This window comes from Syngnathoides biaculeatus, chromosome 7 (genome assembly GCF_019802595.1).
Source record: "Syngnathoides biaculeatus isolate LvHL_M chromosome 7, ASM1980259v1, whole genome shotgun sequence".
Lineage (NCBI taxonomy): Eukaryota > Metazoa > Chordata > Actinopteri > Syngnathiformes > Syngnathidae > Syngnathoides > Syngnathoides biaculeatus.
In genome coordinates, this window is record NC_084646.1 from 12,593,709 (window position 1) to 12,614,022 (window position 20,314).

Genomic DNA, 20,314 nt, shown 5'->3' on the forward strand with positions numbered 1-20,314 from the left:
TGGGTTCATGGTAGTTTTTCTCTCTTGTTACGAGTCCATATTTGCTGTATTTTGAACATTAAAAAAAAAATAAATCAAACAAGTTCCACCAACCTTTAAGTGTCACATTAGGGACTTTTATTGACATCAAGTCCAAAAATATACATATAGTAGAAAATCACAGTCAAATCACGTGGGTTCAAATTAAATCTGTGCCCGGTGTCTAGTATGTATGTACAATTCATGTCAAAAGCAGGCCAGCTCTACAGTACATTTGCATTGGGCTGTCCTGAGAAAAAGGGGAAGGATGGAAAAGTGCAGTTGGTCGTCGTGGTGACGGAGGTGTCATCGGAGACGTTCACATTGTTTGGTTGCGGCGAGGGCGTTGGTCATTCGACACACTTGGCCATCTTCTTGAACATCATCGTGAGTTCCGATATGGCTGCAGGGACAAGGGCATTGACAGTCAAGCCACACTCTTTGTATTTTGTCAGTCGTTCAAAAGCAAAGCGTGATTCTTCATTCTTATGATGCGTTCAATGTCCTAGTTCTGTGGAAATTTATTCGGAACAGAATAAGGCCTGGTGTGACGGTCTGAGCGCTCCTGGTGCTGAATGTATGTACGTATGTTAGCTCCCTCTATGTAGAAGAAGGGAAACTATGAGACCGGGGGATTTCCCAGTAAGCGTCTGCTACGTACGCAAGAGTTCCCCTGTTAGTAACGCATGCGCATACATCACAAGGACACTTTTCAGCACGGGGGAGTGCTCAGACTGTCACAGCGGCCTTAGTCAGAAGCTTTCGTGAAGAAAACCTCTCGAATGATTATATTTGTTAAAGTTCTATGAAGTACAACTGCCAATTAGGTAAAGTTCTTGGACTTTTACCTCTTAAATGTGAACTTTTGGAGGACCATTGTGCATTTAGACCACAGTAAGTAGTATGGAAGTAGATTAGTGCCGCCGGGATTTTAATTTGAAATGTAAAGTCATCACATTTTCAATAGTTGTATTTCAGTGTAACTTTTCAATGGTAACAATTCAACTGGCTACAATTCGCTGTCTGAAATTCACCGTCTGTTCCAACTATTGAAAATGTGATGACTTTAACATTTCAAATTCAAATCCTGTTTTCGGTGGCATTTCAAATTCAATTTCACTTAACATTTCTAAATTCAAATCCTGGTGGCACTAATCCACTTCCATAAAGGAGGGTCTAAATGTAGTTCTACGGATATTCACCTTGGTTCCAAAAGAAGGTCTAGCCTACATTTGAGAGGTTTAGGAGGAAACCTTTAAACTGGACTCCAAATGGCAGATCATAATCTTACAACGTTCAAGTCCCATATTCTTCATATGTCGAGATTGTAAAGTTTCAAGGAACCTTTCGGATCTCATTATGTCACTGAAGCGCTTGAAGCATGATCTGAATTTAGGTCGGTGGAGAAGGAACTTGGTGGGAATTTTGAGAATCGCTAATTATACATGACTGGGAACTGCTTTGTTCCAGGAACTACAAGTACTAAGAACATTTATCTGTTTTAAAACATGTCAAAAATTGCCTAAATATAGTTCTAGCTTTATTGACAAAGTCCCTTTCGCCTGGCGTTTATATTTCCGTCTTGCAAGCGTTCTGACCTACTCTGGTTATGCTGGTCCAAGTGGGTCTTCGTTCTCAGCTCTCTGCTGTGTGTGGACCTGGTGGTGGATGGCGGCGAGGGAGACGGCGGGAATTTGCGAGGGGCGGGCGTCGGGGCTTTCAGCGATTTCCCAGACAGTTTGGTGTCGGTCTCTGCGCGGATGAGAAATCTCGTGTTTTACACGGAAGCACCACAGGCCCAAATATTGTATAATATCTATCCATCTGTCTTGTCTGTTAGTCCATCTATCAAGCAGTCACCCATGTAGCTAAACCTGTTTCTTTAATGAAATGGAAATATTCTAGAAAAAAAAAGGAAAATATAAGTAATTGATGACACTCACCTGGTGGCCGCTCCGCTGCGAAATCTTTGGGATCTGTGAAGCGTTACAAAAGAGTGAGTCAGTAAAGAGCATAAAAACAAAGGCCTGTCAGGCTTGTCGGAGAAACAACGAGATGACAGATACTCACTTTTGTCATTCACGTACACATTTTCCTCCACGTCTTCACTCGTCGCTCTTGCCAAAGCTGTGGAGGGGTAAACATGTCATTTAGTCTTCACGACTGTCACTCAGTGACAAAAGCTTGAATGTGAACATCAAGCGAACAATCAGCTCTTCAGGCGCGCTTAAATACTTTTATACACAATGCAGTGAAAGGTTTTGCCGAGCCGTATGTTTTTTTGGTTTCTCGATTGTCTTTGCTCAACCTACACACAAAACATGTTTGAAATCTTTCCTATTGATGGGGAGATCATCATGGCCCAATATGTGTATATATATATATATATATATATATATATACATGTAATTTTTGCCACTTTCATTAAAAAAAGGGTTACAAAAAAATCCAGAAACCAGTTTGCTGTTATTTGCATATATTTCCTGAATTTTCAACCTTGAAAAAGTCAAATTTATGTTTTTGTGTGTGTGATTTTCTGCACTTTTTTGCCCTCTGCTGTTGCCAGAAGATTTAATCCATTTTAAAGAAAGACCATTTCATATTTAAGTATATTATTTTTGTATAAAACTTCTGCTTTGCTTGATGAGTGAAATTGTGTTGAAAATGGATAATTTTGCATACTTTAAGAAAAATCCACATGAATGTAATTGTGATGCCATACATCCATCCATCCATATCCAATCGCTTAGCTGAGATCTGGTAGCTTTAGCAGGAATTCCCAGACTTCCCTTTCCCTAGCTACTTCCCTTTCATCCAGCTCTTCCGGGGGTATCCCGACACGTTCTCAGGCTAGTCTCCTACCAGTGGAACGTGCTCAGAAATCCTCTCCAGGGACCCGTCCGGGAGGCATCGGGATCAGATGCCCCAACCACCTCATCTTGGCTCATCTCGATGCGGAGGAGCAGCGGCTCTACTCCGAGCCCCTCCCGGATAACCGAGTTTCTCACGCTAATCTCTAATCTAATCTCTGGGCTCTGAGATCAGTAGACTCGAGTCCAGTCGTGAGGTGCAGGGTCCAAAGCAAACATGGTGAAGCAGCATTTAGCTATTATGCTCCAAAAAATGGAATAAGTTGCTAACAGAAGTCAAATAAGCCCCAAGTGTCATTGTTTTTAAATCCAGTTGAAAAAGCTTTCTCACGCTTTTGATTATTTTAGAGAAATTCCACTTTTAAATTATCTTCCTACCACTGGAACATGCCTGCAAAAACTCTCCAGGGACCCGTCCGGGAGACATCGGAATCAGATGCCCCAACCACCTCATATTGACTCCTCTCGATGCAGAGGAGCAGCGGCTCTACTCCTAGCCTCTCCCGGATAACCGAGCTTTTCACGCTAATCTCTAAGGGAGAGCCCGGACACCAACAAAATCCTCGTGGAATATAAACGGGCCCTGAGATCAATAGACTCAGGTCCGATAGTGGAGTGCAGAGTCCAAAGCAAACACGGTGAAGTAGCATTTAGTTATTATGCTGCAAAAAAAGGAATAAGTTGCCAACAGAAGTCGAATCAGCCCCAAGTGTCAATGTTTTTTAATCCAGTTGAAAAAATTTCTCATGCTTTTGATTATTTTAGAAAAGTTCCACTTTAAAATTATCTTCCTCGCACTGCCTGTTTATACATATGTATACACACAGTATGTATGTTTTTTAAAGGTTTTAAGATTTCTTTTTTTCCCTATGTCTTTATTTTACTATGCTTTTCAGTTTTTTGTATGGGAAACGCACTTCATGTACATTACATAAATTAGCTTTGTGATTTTGTTGGTACTGTTTTAGTTGTGAGAAAAAAAAAATCCAGACAAAACAATGCATCAGGCAAATGTTATTTTGTTAATTAGTCGGTATGATGACGTGTGTTTGTACCTGGTTTGGGCTGTACAGCCGGCGGAAGGAGGTGCATGGAAGCACCGCGCACTCTCTTCTCTCCATTTTCATTATCCAAGCCAACATAAGCTGCACGAGCAATTAAAAGAATAAAAATTAAAAGGGTCATAGAGAGAAGGCGCGGCCGCACAAAGAAAAGATTTTAAAGTACGTACAGATGTTCTGCTCGTAGGTTTCCTCCCTGACCAGAGGCTTCAGCATGCCTTCTGTCACTTCTGAGAAGTAATTGATGATGTCAAGCAACGAAGCACACTGGACCTGCGTGCAAATACACAAACAGAGGTTCGATCCATTTTGTAGGCCGCAGTGAGCAGGATCCTGTTTTAAAAAGCGGATTGTTGTTGTCGCGATATACAGTATTTTTTCCATGATGTTTTTTTTGCAAAATTCCAATTGTTTTATCATGAAAATTGACTATTATGGCAAAATCTAATTGAATGAAGACAAAAGACAATGTGCTTGTTATTCTTACCAAGAATTGTTTTCTCCTGAATTATCATAATGAGGTAGTGTGACCTTTTTTCTTGAAATGTTATTCCGTAATTTCCAGCCATAAACTGCGACTTTTCTCACACACTTTCAACCCTGCGGTTTATGCGGTGATGCGGCTGATTTGTGCATATTTTGCTCATGGCCGCAACGGGGCACTCGAGTGGAAAAGGCGAGAATGAGGCCAGTGGAATATATGTGCCGTTACGTTTTTTGTAACCGTCCCTGTGGCAGCGTGAGTGTTAGTGCGGCGGCGCTAGTTTTAGCATTATCACGGCGGCGCTAACGTTGGCATTAGCACCGTGGCGCTAGCGTTAAACTGTGCACCGTCATTCTTTGTAAATATCTTGTGTTTCAAGGTGGGCACTTGCGGCTTTTACACAGCTGCGGCGTATGTATGTACCAAATGCTATTTCCTTTACAAATGTACTGGGTGAGGCTTATAACCAGGTGCGCTGGTAATTACAGTATCTGGTTATGGATAAGTTTATTTTACATTAAGCAATAACAATTCTATAGGTATAGACACTTTTTTAAAGACATTAATGGAAGACTTTGAAGCGAGCTACGTTTACTTCAAATCTTCCTGTTCTATTGGAAGATATTTTTGCTCTAATTAAGTAATATATTGCTAGTTTGCTGCCATTTTTTTAGAACAGTATTGTCTCATACTTGTTATATTAGGCTACACATAATATCTTGTTGAACAGGCATGTGGTTTATTGCCCAAAGTGGCTTTTGTACTTTCTTTTTCCAAGAAACAACTACCCTTTTGTCATCTGGCAGTGTCTCGATAATGGTTTACTTCGCCTTTGAATACTGCATTCCTTGCTTTGTGGAATTTCTCCTCTCCCTTGCCAGGATCAAATATTGCCACAATATGAGTTAATACAGCCAGGGATGGGCAAACTCGGTCGTTTCGGGTATTATTTCAACCTCATCTAGGAATAATAAACAGATTATATAAACACTAAATGTAGAATTTTTAAAAACGGAAATGTAACTCAATGAAAAGAATGTAGCAAGCCGGGTGAGGTCATGCCCAGTTTTTCCCAGCCCTGCCCAAGTGCCTCGTCTCAACTGACTTTTGTGCACTTCACAGATTGTCGGCGGTATACGGGCGCTCCACCCAACGCATACAATGGGCAAAAATAACTTTTTTTCTCTCTCTCTCCAGTAATTAAGTGCTCACGCTCTGATGCTAGGTTTCAGGGATCTACTCACAGGGTTATCCACTTCGATGGTGAAGCCGTCGTCGTGGTTGTGGCTCACGCGGTAATGTTTGAAGATGGGCCTGACGGGAAGACAAAACAGAGACAAAAAGTTTCATGCTAACACTAATAACAATAATAATAATAACAATCATACTAATGATAATAATAACACTGTGGGAACACATTTTTTGATGAGTTAGGTCTGTGGGTGCAGAATCCAAAACTGACCATGGTTTTTCTCTCTCGTCAAGTTTTCAGATATGTGGTCGTTTAAAAAAAATCTAATATTGACTATATATGATGGAATATGGAATACAGGCATGACTCCAATGTTTATTGAATACTATTATGTTTTACAATGAATATGTCACAAAAATTCTTAATCCCTACGATGCTATTTTTCGATTTGTAATATTAATAGTACTGACCTATTGGGACCTGCATACACCTCTGGAAAAAATTACTTTATGTGCTAGAAAAAAAATGACTGCAATTTTGGACTCAGCATGCCAATTGTAATTAGCATAAAAATGTAACTCACCAACAAAAATCTATATGTTCCCCAGTATAATAATTATAATACTGTACATCAATGCAGACCTACTAGAGTACTAGAGATCATCAAGAGTATTGCAGGAAATGAGATTTTTCTCATTCAACATATGTGCCTAAGCCGTGGGCGTGGGTGTGTGCCAACGTACCCGTTCATCTCTTCCCTGGTACTAATAGCAAAGCCTGTGCCATCCTGACTGGGCCTCAGCAGCAGGTTTCCCCGACTGGCCTCTCGCTCCAGCAGGAGTTCCGCCTCCGTACGGGTCACAAGATGGAAGCAACTGGGGGACAGGCCGCAACTAAAATGTCAGAAAATGCCAACGTGCCGGCAGGATATAAAAACTCACGACGACTGTCCTGTCGTCAGATAAAATTTCAGAAAGAGAACGAGGCTGGATAAAATGGTAACGTTATAATGACCGGTAAGCTAAGATGTTTGATATAAATTGCATTAGCATTGTTAGCATGCTAACAATTGGCATGCTAATACAGTAAAAGAGCAACTTGAGGGGATAAAGCACTTAGGCAAATTAAGTATGAGTTCATATTATCTGTATTAGTCTGATATAATTTCAAATTCGAAGTGGCGAGTGAGCAGATTAAGAAATATCCACAAATGTTCCAAAAATGTGCAGAGAGCGAAAGATTGATGCAGATGCAAGATTGTTCCATGAAAGATGGAGAGGTGAAAAACCAGTACAGGTACAGTATATCTATTGTGTTACGGGGCGGTGCCTCTCATCAAAGAGCACAATCGAGGTCAGCATTTTGACGGCAAGCACAGGCCTAGCTGTGCTGTAGTTAGCCGTTCAAGAAAGACAACATACTGCCACACCGTTGCCACCGCAAATAGAATGCCTGCAATAAAGCCACAAGCAAAAAGGACGCGGCAGTGAAAGCAAGCTTTATTGTAGCCGCGCTTCAAACTACTTTACAGGCGACGCCATTTTGAAGCGGGGCATGCCGAGGGTGTGCGTACTCTGTTGAAAACCGAGCCAAGGAGCTAGCAGGAAACGTGATAGTATCAAAAAAAAAAAAAAGGTAATGTCATCGCCTGTGTTGATAATAACAATACAATGTCAATAGTCCATGCAACATTCAAATATATTCTACACGACGGTGATCCGATTAACGACATTAGTGATCAGCTTGGCGAATTATGACATTAAAGCCGACCAGCATAAAATGCTATTTAGCGTCCGATTCCGATCAGATCTAAAATTGAGTTTGATCGTCGCCCATTGGAGTAATGTGGCTTTTTTTAACCGGACAAATTTAAAGGATTCTTGTTACAGTAACAGTTTTTTTTTTTTTTTTTGTCATCTTCACAAATGCATGTCATATTTGTACATACTTAAGTATTAAATGCAGACATTAGCAGGAGACTTTGAAGCTAGCTACATTTACTTCAAATTTTCCTGTTCTATTGGAAGATATTTTTGCACTAATTAAGTAACACTTTGCTAATTATAAGGATAATTATCACAATCATGTGTGCTGTATAAGTGTCAACATGCTAACAATTGTCATGCTAACATCTAGCAAGACAGCAATTAAAAGGGACATCTAGATCTGGCGCATTGAGGGCAACCATAAAGCTGACGCGGCTTTCGGTGGAAATGGGCTGGACACCCCTGATACTGTACAGGCTTTCGCATACAGTAAATGATTAACCTGTCATAAGCCACTGAGTATTTCCCACTCCTGAACGTGAATACTCACTCTGGCATTTCCTCTATGGACTCGACGACACTAGTGGGAGAAAAGGTTCGGAGTCTCTCTTTCTCTTTTTTCACCACCTCTTCCAGCATGAGCATCTGGCCCGGCAGCAGGTTCAGGGTCGACGGCACCGACAGCTGCAACGTACACAAAACGCCGCACTTTCATGTCACTCTCTCAATAATAATTCACAATGTTAATAAGGCAAGTGAGTCGTGAAGCACACCTCAACCACGGATTGAATGAAGCCCTTCCACAGTTCCCGAGCCTCGGCATTGGGGGCCTGGAGAGGAAATGGTTTGTCATGAAGTACAATTGCATGCGTGTACTGAATTGATCATATTTAATATTTCCCTCACAGAGAATTTGATATTGCTGTCTTTGGTCTGAAGGTTCATTTTGGCCGTGTCCAGGTTGTAATCCATTGTAGTGTCGTCTGTTATGGTGATAGGCCCGCTCAGATCCAACTTTTCGATGTACTGCTGAAACGCCGACACGTCAGAATCCAACATTCAAATGCTAACATGCTAGCGCTAGGTACGTCAACTCTGAATACATAGCAATTGAAAATGATTTTACATTAACGAGTTCAAATTCAAAGGGAAAAAGAATACAGTAATGTAGGTGAGAATTTTACATCCTCGCCAAGCACTATTTCAAATTAAAATGGATAAAATGCTGACATGTTAGCATCTGGCGACACGTTGGTGCAACTTGTTAGAGTGTTGGCCTCACACTTCTGAGGATCGGGGTTCAAATGGAAACTTGATTACACCCCCCCCCCCTCCTCTCCATAACTCTAGACAGCTCGGGGATGAGCATTTAATAGTACGCTCTGTATTTAGGGACTTTCAAACGAGCATGGCCAAGATGCTAACATGTTAGCATCCCAGCTTCATTTACTTCAAATGTTACTTACGTCAATTTCCCTCTTGTCGTTGAAGAAGTACAGGGCATTCCCGCACAGACAAGTCCACAGCCTACGTGATTTCTGCGGTGCCAAACAAGAGAGATGGATCACATTTAGCAATGATGGAACTTATGCCGGCAAAATTCCCATGAGTGAAAGAGCCAGCAAGATAAAGTAATGCATAGTGTGGGATGAGCATGAGGTAATGATTAAGCGTCATCATTATGATTTGCGTAAAACATTCCAGCAGATACTGTTGCACGTACAAAAATGTGGTGACAAAATGTCAACGTGCCAGTTTACGTTTAATACACGGTGTCTTGCATTCACGGGACCAGACGGTCCGACCAGTTTTTACCTCGCGGGATCATTTCTGAACACAAAAAGCATAAATAAAGGTATAATTATCACACTTCATCATATGTGCTGTATAAGTGTCAACATGCTAACAATTGCCACGCTAACATCTAGCAAGATAGCAATTAAAAGGAAGAAAAACACCAGTGAGGGTTTGGTGATGTTCCTGTCATCTGATGGTCTTGAAACTGGATCAAATTGGTATTTGGTAATTTGGACATTGACACCCATGAAGATTACGTTGTGTCCTGACATCGGGCGTGATTTCAACGGGCTAATGGGAATGGACAAAATGCTAACATGTTAAAATTTATGACAACTAACGCATATAAATAACTGAAGGAGACCAATAAGAATCGTACAGATACTATTTCAGATAAAAGAATAGTTCAAAGGCTGACATGCTGACAGTTGATACGCTAACATATGACAAGATAGCAATTTAAGGACATCAAATGCACCGATGGATCGATAAGGATTTTAAATAATGCCCATGAGTAAGGTACAATTTCAAATGAAAATTGATAAAACTCTATCGCGCTATAAAGTCTTAGCATGTTGGGATTTTGTCATCATTTTAATTTGTACTTAACTACAAAACATGTGGTAAAATCCTTTCTTTATCCATCTGAGTATTTACTTTTCGTGAAGTTGCTAATCTTATTTTGTCTTTGTCTATCTAAAGTTACCATTAGATCCATTCTCATTTGCAAAAGTCAGTGAAAACGGGGCTAAAATCCTCATCCATTTTCTTTATCGTTTTATATACTCAAGTTGCGATCTTGACATTCAGTATTGCGCGCTAGTGTAGCAACTGTTAGCATTTTACCTTTTCTACTGCAGTACGTTGAAGTTATTGACGCACGACAGTTGTTGGAAAGGTGCCATTTTGTTTACATGCTTCCTTGGTCATTCCCAGATTAATCAATAATGTGCGTATGTTATTGACTAATCGCATTTATTACTTTATTGTCATGTTTTCCCAGTTTTTGTTCCCAGAACTGCTGTCTGCTTTGTTTGTTGCTGCTGTTCTGTGGAATGATCACTAACACGGCCAACAGAAAAAACAACAACAACAAAAAGCCCCCCCATAAAAAATATTGAATATACTCGTGGGTTCCTTCCTTTCACCAATGGTTTGTAGCAAGGTTTACTTGAATTCTTGCATTATGAGATGTTATCACCATCTCTGGCATCCACAAACGTGAATTTGCCACCACTTCCTTGTATGTAAACTTGGCAAACACTCATAATTTCCTCTTCAATAAAAACATCAACGCTTTCTCTTTATTGTGACTAAGTATTTCCAGACGCCGTGTTACTATTATGTAAGTGAAATAATAATACAAAAAAAAAAAAAACAATAGTTAATCCAATTTATGAGCCACTGAGAACCAGAGTAGGCCAACTCAATGTTATTAATTTTCAAGTTAAATGCAAACATTAATAGTAAAAAGCCATACTGCATATTTGAGGTAAATACTGGCCCTAAATGAAGGTTTACCTCTATTTTTGCACTCAGTAATTTTACTGATCCATCGGTGCAATTGTGGGGCTACGCCAATTTTTAATAAAGAACTGTGCTTCACAAAAACACCCCAGAATGTGAGCTTCATAGATTAATTCAGAATCCAATTCAGAATAAGAAGTATCGCTAGCGCTTTTGTGCCCGTGCTTCTGCATATTCATTTTTTTTCATCTTTAAATCTATAAATATTGATTTGATGGAAAATTTGAGTGAATACAGCTGAGGGAAACTACAGTTTCTGTACCACAAGTACTGTGATCAATCAGCTACAAAACAAGCATCTGCAGAATAACAAAAATGGTTTCAGCCCAAGGCTCAGATATGTTCATTTTTTTTCACCTTGCTTTCATAAGATATAACCCTCTCTGGACCAAATAAAATTTTGCAATCTGATACTTTCAGAAAATTATACTCTGGATTTAAAGTTTTCAATTATATTAAACTTGTTGCAAATATGCAACCCCTGCCCGGAAAGGGTTAAATAACTAATCATTGTTTGAAATGTAAACTTTTTCCCGCTTTTCCGCTCACAAGGTTTTTGGAGAAAATAATGTTATTATTGCATGCATGCATACTTTAAATTAAACAATGTACAAAGTCCAGTTGTCAAATAGTACCAAAATGAACCATTATAATAGCACATTTTAGATGTTACATTTTATCGCAAGAAATTACTTTGGACTTCTTTGCTTTCTTTTAATTTTAATCATAATCATTTTGGAAAGAAAAAAAAAGTTTTTAAATGCATGGACACATTGGAAGACATTTGACACGCAGCAGTTTTACATGCACTGATTTGGAAAAAGCCGACAACTGTGTTCCATTTTAGAATAATCCTTGAAGTCGGTTTTTCGGAAACTGCATCAAACTTGAAATGACAACCAAAAATGAGACTTTTCCATTTTCTATTTTGATTGTTGATTTACCTTATCTTTAAAGGACCTCTTCTCCAGGTAGCCCTCATAGTAGCAGTGCGGCAGCGCGCTGAAAGGCCGCCCTTGTCGTTTGTTCATCATCAGTCGAGAATCTGCAGCGCACTTCAGTTCGAAAGCATGTCCAACGTCAGACTAGAAGCTCGACATGCCAACAAGGCAGAGATATAGTTTGCTCTTTGGCCGGTGATTGGTCCACACCAGCTGGGAGCGTCTACGCATGTACTACAACCCTTTTTTTTTTCTCCTCCACACGGAAAGCACCTGGCGTCAGAAAGTCCAAAAGTTGAAGAACGAGTGGAACTGGAGCTTCTCGTCTTTTCCCCCGCCAACAATCTTATGTAATCTAATTTTTTACTTTTTTTTTTAAAACCACACTTTTCACACAAAATGAGAGAGAGGGAATGCATCGTTGTTGAATATGTTCAATCGTGATTTAATTTCATGAACACAATTATAACATTTAAAAAAATAATGTCTTTTGGGGGAAAAAAATTACCTCCATTTTTTTCAGAAAATGTATCTTTTTTTGTATCTGTAGAGCATTTCCATTGTTTTAATTTTCGTAATTTTTTTTCAGGTATGTTCATAATATTAATGAAAACTTACGTCTTTTTGGAGAAAAAAAAATCTTTTTCACAAAATGTATCTTTTTTTGTATCTGTAGTGCATTTTCATTCTTTTAATTTTCGTATTTTATTCAGATATGTTCATAATATTTAATGACAAATTATTCTGGTGCATTTTCTTTATTTTCATTCTGCTAAATTTGTCAAACATGTTCAGATATCATCATTCTATCATAATATTTGATAGGAAAATATCATAGCACGTTTCCATGAGTTTGTTTTTAAGCCACTGTCCAAAATGTTCCCTCATCATATATTTAATAGCAAATTATTGTAACACATTTTACACATTTTTTTCCTCACTCAGAATGAGGACATTTTACAAAACTAGGGCACTTTAGTAACTTTTTCAAACATTTTCCACACTCAACATTTCTTTCACAATATTTGACCACAAACACTCAAATTTTCCCAGTGTTGATTTTATTTTTATTAAAATATTATTATATTATTTTATTATTATTATTATTCATTATTTCATACATTTTTTAAATTATATTATATTATCATATTTTAGTAAAAGGTAAGTTCCTTATGTTTAGTCATCATTCTGTCCTGATAATTAATGAGAAATGATTGCAGCACATTTCCATTTCACTTGTGGCAGCATCACTGCCAAACCTTTACAGTCATCGTGACTATCATACATATAACAACAAAAATATTGTCATATTGGTCACTTGCTTCAAGCCACTTTGTCATCCTTTCATAATACTGTATTGCATGAGAACACGAAAGACAATTACACATTTCATCAAAGTACATGTTGGATGAAAATACACACGCAAATACACTCATACACACGCATGCAGATGCTGTTACTAAATTTAACAAACAAAATGTTCTTTTTACACTCAGGTAGCACAGTGGTGCAACAGGCCAGAGCGGTGGATTCACAGTTCTGAGAACCGGGGTTCAAATCCCTGCCCCGCCTGTGTGCAGTTTGCATGTTCTCCCCGTGCCTGGGTGGGTTTCCCCCCACATCCCAAAAACGTGCGACATTAATTGGAGACTCTAAATTGCCCCTCGGTGTGATTGTGAGTGCGACTGTTGTCTGTCTCCACGTGCTCTGTGAATGGCTGGCGACCAGTTCAGGGTGTACCGTGCCTCCTGCCTGTTGACAGCTGGGATAGGCTCCGGCACTCCCCTTGTGAGGATAAGCGGCTCAGAAAATTGATGGCTGGATGAATGTATATTAAAATGTAACTCATTACTTTCTTTTCCTATTTATAAAAATCTTAAAATACAAAATAAATCTAAAACTCAGTTCCAATTTATTTACAATCATACATACTTTTTCCACGTTAATACAATGAACATTAAATGTTTTCTTGGCTATTTTTATGCATATATATATATATATATATATATATGCATTGCAGCAATTGTTTTTCATTTTCATTTTATTCATTATTATTTTGGTTCTGATTATTTTATTTTACTCAAATTGGTGCTGTTAATAGCTTCACATCCTTCTTTTAAAGTAACGTAAAATAAATGTATTTATTTATTTATCTTTTTTTAAATTTTCATTTTATTCATTATTTATATATATTATGCATTGCAGCAATTGTTTTTCATTTTCATTTTATTCATTATTTATTTATTATTATTTTGTTTTCAATTACTTCATTTTACTCAAATTGGTGCTGTTAATAGCTTCACATTCTTTTTTTTTTAAAAAGCAACTTAAAATTTACTCATTTATTTATTTATAAATATATTTATGCATTGCAGCAATTGTTTTCATTTTCATTTTATTCATTATTATTTTGGTTCCGATCTTTTTATTTTACTGAAGTTGGTGCTATTAATACCTTCACATCCTTTAAAAAAACCAACTTAAAATTATTTTATTTTATTCATTTTTATTTTTATGTATCTATTCATTTTTTATTTATAAATATATTCATATAGTTATGCATTGCAGCAATTGCTCTCATTTTCATTTTTATTCCATTTTAAAGTTTTTATTCATTATTATTTTGGTTCCGATTTTTTTTATTTTACTCAAGTTGGTGCTGTTAATAACTTCTCATCCTTTAAAAAAAAAAAATCATTCAAACCATTTGCGTTCATTAATATTTCTCAATGTTCCTGACCAGTCTAGCAATAATTGAAAAGATTAGGCAATATGAGGCTGATGACGGGCAGTACATGACGTTATTTGACAATGTGACTTCGTCATCTGATGCTTCCGGTGCGGTGACGGGGAGTGACGTCACATCCTCTCGTCCCTGGCGCACCTGACTGACGAGCGGACGACCGGATCGATTGACTGCAGAGCGTCAATGAGAGCATGGCGAACAGAGACGACGAATATGATTTCTTGTTCAAAGGTAACAAGGTGGCTTTTCTTGACGTTGCTCCATAGGCCACGTCAAAAAAATTGCTGCCGGCGGCGGCGGTGGTGGCTAATGCTAACTAGCAACGCTGTTTTTTTTTGGTTTTTGCTTTGTCGCTATTGTCAAATATGTCGCCTCGCGCTAACGTTTCAACCTCGACTCCTGAGTCGTTGCATTGCGTGCGGCAAAAGTATTTCGCTCCTGTTCTCGAATTTAACGGCGTTTGCGTGATTTAACCTCGCCAGCTAATTGCTAACCTGATTCAATTCGCCCAAACTTTATTTGCCTCCGTCACTGGCCGTAACGCAATAATTTGACACTGCAACGTTAAATAGTCAAATAAATACCCTTGTAAATTATTACTAAAACACTTCAATAAAATGAAAAAAATACTCAAAATTGAACTCGCAAACGATTGTTAACCTTTGGACTGAACATTTGTTGGTGATATTGTGTACTGATGTGTTTTTTTCCTTTTAAATGACAAAAAACACGGGGAGCCCGCCAAAAAAAAAACAATTTCTAAAGTGAGGATAAAATTTTACCGTTGTGTGTATAACAATAATGTTTTGAATATATGTTATCAGTTGACAGCTCCAGAGAATGCACAATTTTATTTCTGCATCTAACCAAATTTTTGAAAAAGATGCTTGTTAGAAGCTATTTTACATTTTTTTTTTCAAGGCTGCATATTTGAGTCCTTGTTTGCAAGAAATAAAGCAAAATTATTCACCGACAGCGTAAGAAAATTGCAAGGAAAATTGCTGTTTCTGTGTTTAATTGTCAACCTGATTAAAAAAAATAGGATTCATGAAACGTTTGCTTTTCTTCTGAACGTTTTCTTTCCGGGAATCGGGAAGGCCGAAATGAGATTTCCGTCGCCATCTGGGACTCCAAATTGACATTTTACGCCTCGTTGCAAAGCAAAACAGCAAATGGCAGATTTGTCGAGTTTTTCCGCTGAGCGGGAGCTCGAGGTCCCGTCCCCTCTGTCGCCGAGCCAAAATATATTCAAGACGCCCTGTGCCAGACGGAGCAAAGCTTCATTTTCACAGTAGGCACACTGTTTATTTTTCATTTTTTTCCATTTTCCTTAGAATACCTCATTTTGTGACAAAGACTACAGCTTTGTTGCCTTCCCAAAAAAATGTTCTGGTTTTGTCTCATTCGCACTGACTAAGGTCATTAAATCCACCATCTGATTAAAACTTGGAACGCAAAGGAACAAACGGGTTTTATGTTTATAAACAGTTTTTGGGGCTATTGACATTTGAATTAGTTGCTTTTACATGCCAAATTAGGCACTTTTTTTATTTGCTGTATTGTCGTGTAGCTGCGGCGTCTCCCTCTTGATTGTCATCATTTTCCTTTTCTTGCCCACAGTTGTGCTGATCGGGGACTCCGGGGTGGGCAAGAGCAACCTGCTGTCGCGCTTCACCAGAAACGAGTTCAACCTGGAGAGCAAGAGCACCATCGGGGTGGAGTTCGCCACCCGCAGTCTTCAGGTGGACGGCAAGACCATCAAGGCTCAGATTTGGGACACGGCGGGACAGGAGCGCTACCGGGCCATCACCTCGGCGTGAGTGTTTTGCGCGCGCTGCGCTTTGTTCGCAAGCCGGGGTAGTTGAGCGTTGTTTACCGGCGTCAGGTACTACCGGGGGGCGGTGGGCGCGCTGCTGGTGTACGACATCGCCAAGCACCTGACGTACGAGAACGTGGAGCGCTGGCTGAAGGAGCTGAGGGACCACGCCGACAACAACATCGTCATCATGCTGGTGGGGAACAAGAGCGACCTGCGACACCTCAGGGCCGTGCCCACCGACGAGGCGCGGGCATTCGCTGGTAAATTCACACAATTCTTCAAACTGTACCATCTAACTCCACTAGCTCGGACATTTTCAGACAGGTGCTTCACTTTTTTGGTATCGTCAGACAGCGTGAAAACTTCTTAAGTACCGTAGTTTCCGGCCTATAAGCCGTGACTTTTTTCACTCTTTCAACCCTGCGGTTTATGTGATGATGTGGCTAATTTGTGAATTTTTTCTAACGGCCGCAAGGGGGCACTCGACCGGAAAAGGTAAAAGGGGGACCGGTGGAATATATGTGCCGAGGAAGTTACTTTTACCGGTCCGGCCCTCTTAGCGCTGCGCTAGCGTGTTACTGCCGTGTCTCAGTAATTTTTACCAGTATTTTTTTTTTTTAATTGCCCCTGTTAGCGGCAGCGCTAGCAGTAAACTCTCTGTGTTCTTCACTTCTTGGCAGATTGGTATCATCAGACAGCATGAAAAGTCCCCGTAATTCGACTCATTTGATAAATTTTTTCCCCGTAACACACCTGGTTATAAGCCTCACCCAGTCCATTTGTAAAGGAATTACCATTTGGTACATACATATGCTGTAGCTGTGTAAAACCTGCAAGTGCCCATATTGAAACCCACATTGAAACACGGGATATTTACAAAGAAAGACAGTACACAGAGAGTTTAACGCTAGCACTTCTGGGCTAATGCTAGCGCCACACTAACAGGGCCAGTTAAAAAAAAAAAAAAAAAAAAAACATACCGGTAAAAATCACTGAGAGACAGCAGCAACACACCAGCGCAGCGCTAACAGGGTCAGACCGGTAAAAGTTACTTCCTCAGCACATATATTCCACCGGTCTCACTTTAACCTTTTCCGCTTGAGTGCCCCCCCTTGCGGCCGTTAGAAAAAAATGCACAAATTAGCCACATCACCACATAAACTGCAGGGTTTAATGCGCATGAAAAAAGTTGCGGTTTATAGGCCGGAAATTACGGTAAGTGCAAATGAACTGAGTCTGTTTCAAGGTCAAGTCAAATTACAGCGAAGTATGCAGCTGTCTTAGTACAAAAATGACACAATTGATCAAAAATTGATAATGAATTTGGATGTTCCTCCTTGTCAGAAAAGAACACGCTGTCATTCATTGAGACGTCAGCGCTGGACTCCACCAATGTAGAAGAGGCCTTCAAGAACATTTTAACAGGTGCCCACACACCAAACTTCACTTTTAGCTTCTTAACATGCCATCCAGCCATCTTTCCAGAGCGCTTATCCTCATAAAAGCAACCCCACTATGAAGATACTATTTCTGCACTTGAGGGTCAACCTGTTTTTGTACATTTTCTTATTCTAATATTTCTTTGAATAATTTGCTGTTTTTGAGGAAATGCCAGGAACACCCCCCAAAATTATTAAAATAAAAATGGACAAAATTACAAACATACACAGAGTAAAAAGAGTGGAAAAGAACACCTTACCTCAAACGGAGGCCAACGTCCGTCTTTAGGTAAGTAAACAATTGCCCTTGTATGGTAGTAAATATGTGCCACCAGGATTTGAAATAAAAATGCCACTGAAAGTTTCCCGTTGTAAAATTCATTGTTGTATCTCGGGAGACTGAAAATATTGCGTTTGAATTTTTTTTTTTTATATGGTGAATTTAAAATTGAAACATTAAACTGAAATATGGCTATTGAAAATGTGATCACTGAAATGATTTTTACAACATAAAATTTTCAGTGGCGTTTTTAATTCAAATTCTCGTGGCACATTGCTTCCATACCTTGGGCCTACGTGATTTATTTTTTGACTATTGTATCCAAAAAAATAATTGTACGAAACCATTTTTCTCCTCACTTGTATTTTTTTGCGTTTGCATTTATATTCTGTATTATGTATTTATAAATGGAACACATGCTGTTTTTTTTTTTTGAGTAAATTTTTAAAATAGAGGCTAAAATACAATATACATTTACAAGTTCATTCATGTAATATTTAAATTTAACATTTAGCAGTTTCTTAAATGAAAAAAAATATAGTTTTAATAGCTGAGTTTGGCCAACCCCCCAAAAATATATTAGAAAATATACATATACATATAAATTTGTCGGACAACCAATTCATCTCTCGCCCGGTCTGTGTTGGTATGAGGATATGCGCAGTAGAAAATAAATGATTAAATGATGATGATTGATGCTAGGTACCTGCTAGCTACTTGCTAATAATGTAGATTACATTTTTGCTACAATGGGTGAAATATTTTTTTTGTTTTTGTGGATGCGTGTTCTGTTTCTTGTGGGGCCGCAGAAATCTACCGCATCGTCTCCCAGAAGCAGATGGCGGAGCGGTGCACCCACGACGAGTCGCCGGGCAACAACGTGGTGGACATCAGCGTGCCGCCCACCAGCGACGGCCACAAGGGGCCCCGAGTCCAGTGCTGCCAGAACCTGTGACCTTCATCAACAATATCGTCGTCCTCATCCTCCACCGTGGCGTTGGCTGGGAAAAGCACTTTTTTTTTTTAACTTTTTCTTTCTGTCACTCAAGAGACACACGTTGAATGTTGACCGAGCTGCCGTCACGGAGCATTTCAGGGCAGACCGAACAGTCGAGCAGTATTAGGGGCTCACCGGCCATCTTCTTTTGCGTCATGCCAAATATATTTATGTAATGTCCTCATCGTGTATTTATTGAACACTTACTGCTTATATTCACTTTTTTTTTTCCCTCTTGAAGAGTTCAAGACTGATTATGTTTACAATAAAATGATCGAATTATAAATATCATTTTGTCAAAACATGTTCTCTTTGAGGCGGCATAGTGGATCCGCTGGAAGGTGTTGACCTCACAGTTCTGAGGTCCCGGGTTCGATCCTGGACCCGCCTGTGTGGAGTTAGTGTGTTCTCACTGTGCCTGCGTGGGTTTTCTCCAGAAACTCCGGTTTCCTCCCACATCCCAAACACATGCAACATTAATTGGACACTCAATTGCCCGTAGGTGTAATTGAGAGTGGCTGGCAACCAGTTCAGGGTGTCTCCCGCCTCCTGCCCGTTGACAGCTGGGATAGGCTCCAGCACTCCCGCGACCCTTGTGAGGATAAGCGGCCAAGAAAATGGATGGATGGACGGTTCTCTGAATACCGCTGGTAAAAACAATTCAAGAGTATTTTGGTGGTCAAAGGGAGATGTCATTTCAGAGAAAGGAAAAAGATTGACGTCCGCCATTTTTGGTACAAAATGGAAAAGCACCAGCTTTTACATAGTGTGTGAAGTTTTTTTCAAGTAAGTTTTTAATAAGTCAATAGGAACACAGCCACAACTTAATCATTATTTCAAATAAATAATCCGACACACATTACTAAATGAAGTGCAAGCATGGCAAACAAAACGGAGTGCTCAACAAAAGTGCTGTTATAATAACGTTGATGGCTGTCGTCAGGGGCCCTTTTATGCTTTTGGCTAGTTAGGAAAAATAAATTGATAATACATGAATGCTAATCAACCGTCTTCCAAATTAAGTGCAATTGTAAGAATTTGTGCAGGATTCAGATTTTAAAAACAGTGCATGGGGGCACCAATTTCCAGGACAGCCAAAATGACCCTAAAAGGGCAAATTTAGCTCCCATTCTCCAAAAAAGTCATCATTCAAGTTCATTTGAAATGAGGTGTAAACCCGACATCATCAACACTGAAGCCCTGGAAATGGCAGACATTGTGTTTTTGGGTGTGTATATGCTCTGGGCACTGACTTAAAAGACAAAACCTACCTTTTTATCAGGCTAAGCAGTCTGTGGCGAAGTCCTCAAATATTCAGTGTGCGTAAGTAACCAAGTATGACGATGATTTGCTTGAAGCGGGTCACGTAAAATGATG

General features: G+C 39.4%; 2 protein-coding genes across 5 annotated transcripts; one reads left to right on the forward strand and one right to left on the reverse strand.

The window, feature by feature from the left end:
• Positions 1 to 107: 107 nt before the first annotated feature.
• LOC133504085 (signal-transducing adaptor protein 1-like) lies at positions 108 to 12,048 on the reverse strand. 4 transcript variants are annotated; one of them, XM_061826268.1, is made up of 13 exons: positions 11,660 to 12,048; positions 8,858 to 8,929; positions 8,298 to 8,420; positions 8,165 to 8,221; positions 7,942 to 8,075; positions 6,369 to 6,518; positions 5,678 to 5,747; positions 4,120 to 4,222; positions 3,944 to 4,033; positions 2,089 to 2,145; positions 1,962 to 1,994; positions 1,621 to 1,770; positions 108 to 421 (listed from the first exon to the last, which is right to left on the reverse strand). In XM_061826268.1, the coding sequence occupies exons 1-13, from the start codon at positions 11,747 to 11,749 to the stop codon at positions 369 to 371; spliced, it is 1,182 nt and encodes a 393-aa protein (XP_061682252.1). In that variant the 5' UTR covers positions 11,750 to 12,048; the 3' UTR covers positions 108 to 368. The 4 variants fall into 4 exon arrangements, with proteins under 4 accessions (XP_061682252.1, XP_061682255.1, XP_061682253.1 ...); XM_061826271.1 differs by having other exon boundaries at positions 6,369 to 6,500; positions 11,660 to 12,045; XM_061826269.1 differs by having other exon boundaries at positions 8,298 to 8,417; positions 11,660 to 12,044.
• A 2,427-nt stretch (positions 12,049 to 14,475) lies between these two features.
• LOC133503399 (ras-related protein Rab-11B-like) lies at positions 14,476 to 19,225 on the forward strand. Its single transcript, XM_061825004.1, has 5 exons — positions 14,476 to 14,633; positions 16,023 to 16,218; positions 16,288 to 16,481; positions 17,566 to 17,646; positions 18,750 to 19,225. The coding sequence occupies exons 1-5, from the start codon at positions 14,594 to 14,596 to the stop codon at positions 18,893 to 18,895; spliced, it is 657 nt and encodes a 218-aa protein (XP_061680988.1). The 5' UTR covers positions 14,476 to 14,593; the 3' UTR covers positions 18,896 to 19,225.
• The last annotated feature ends 1,089 nt before the right edge of the window (positions 19,226 to 20,314 follow it).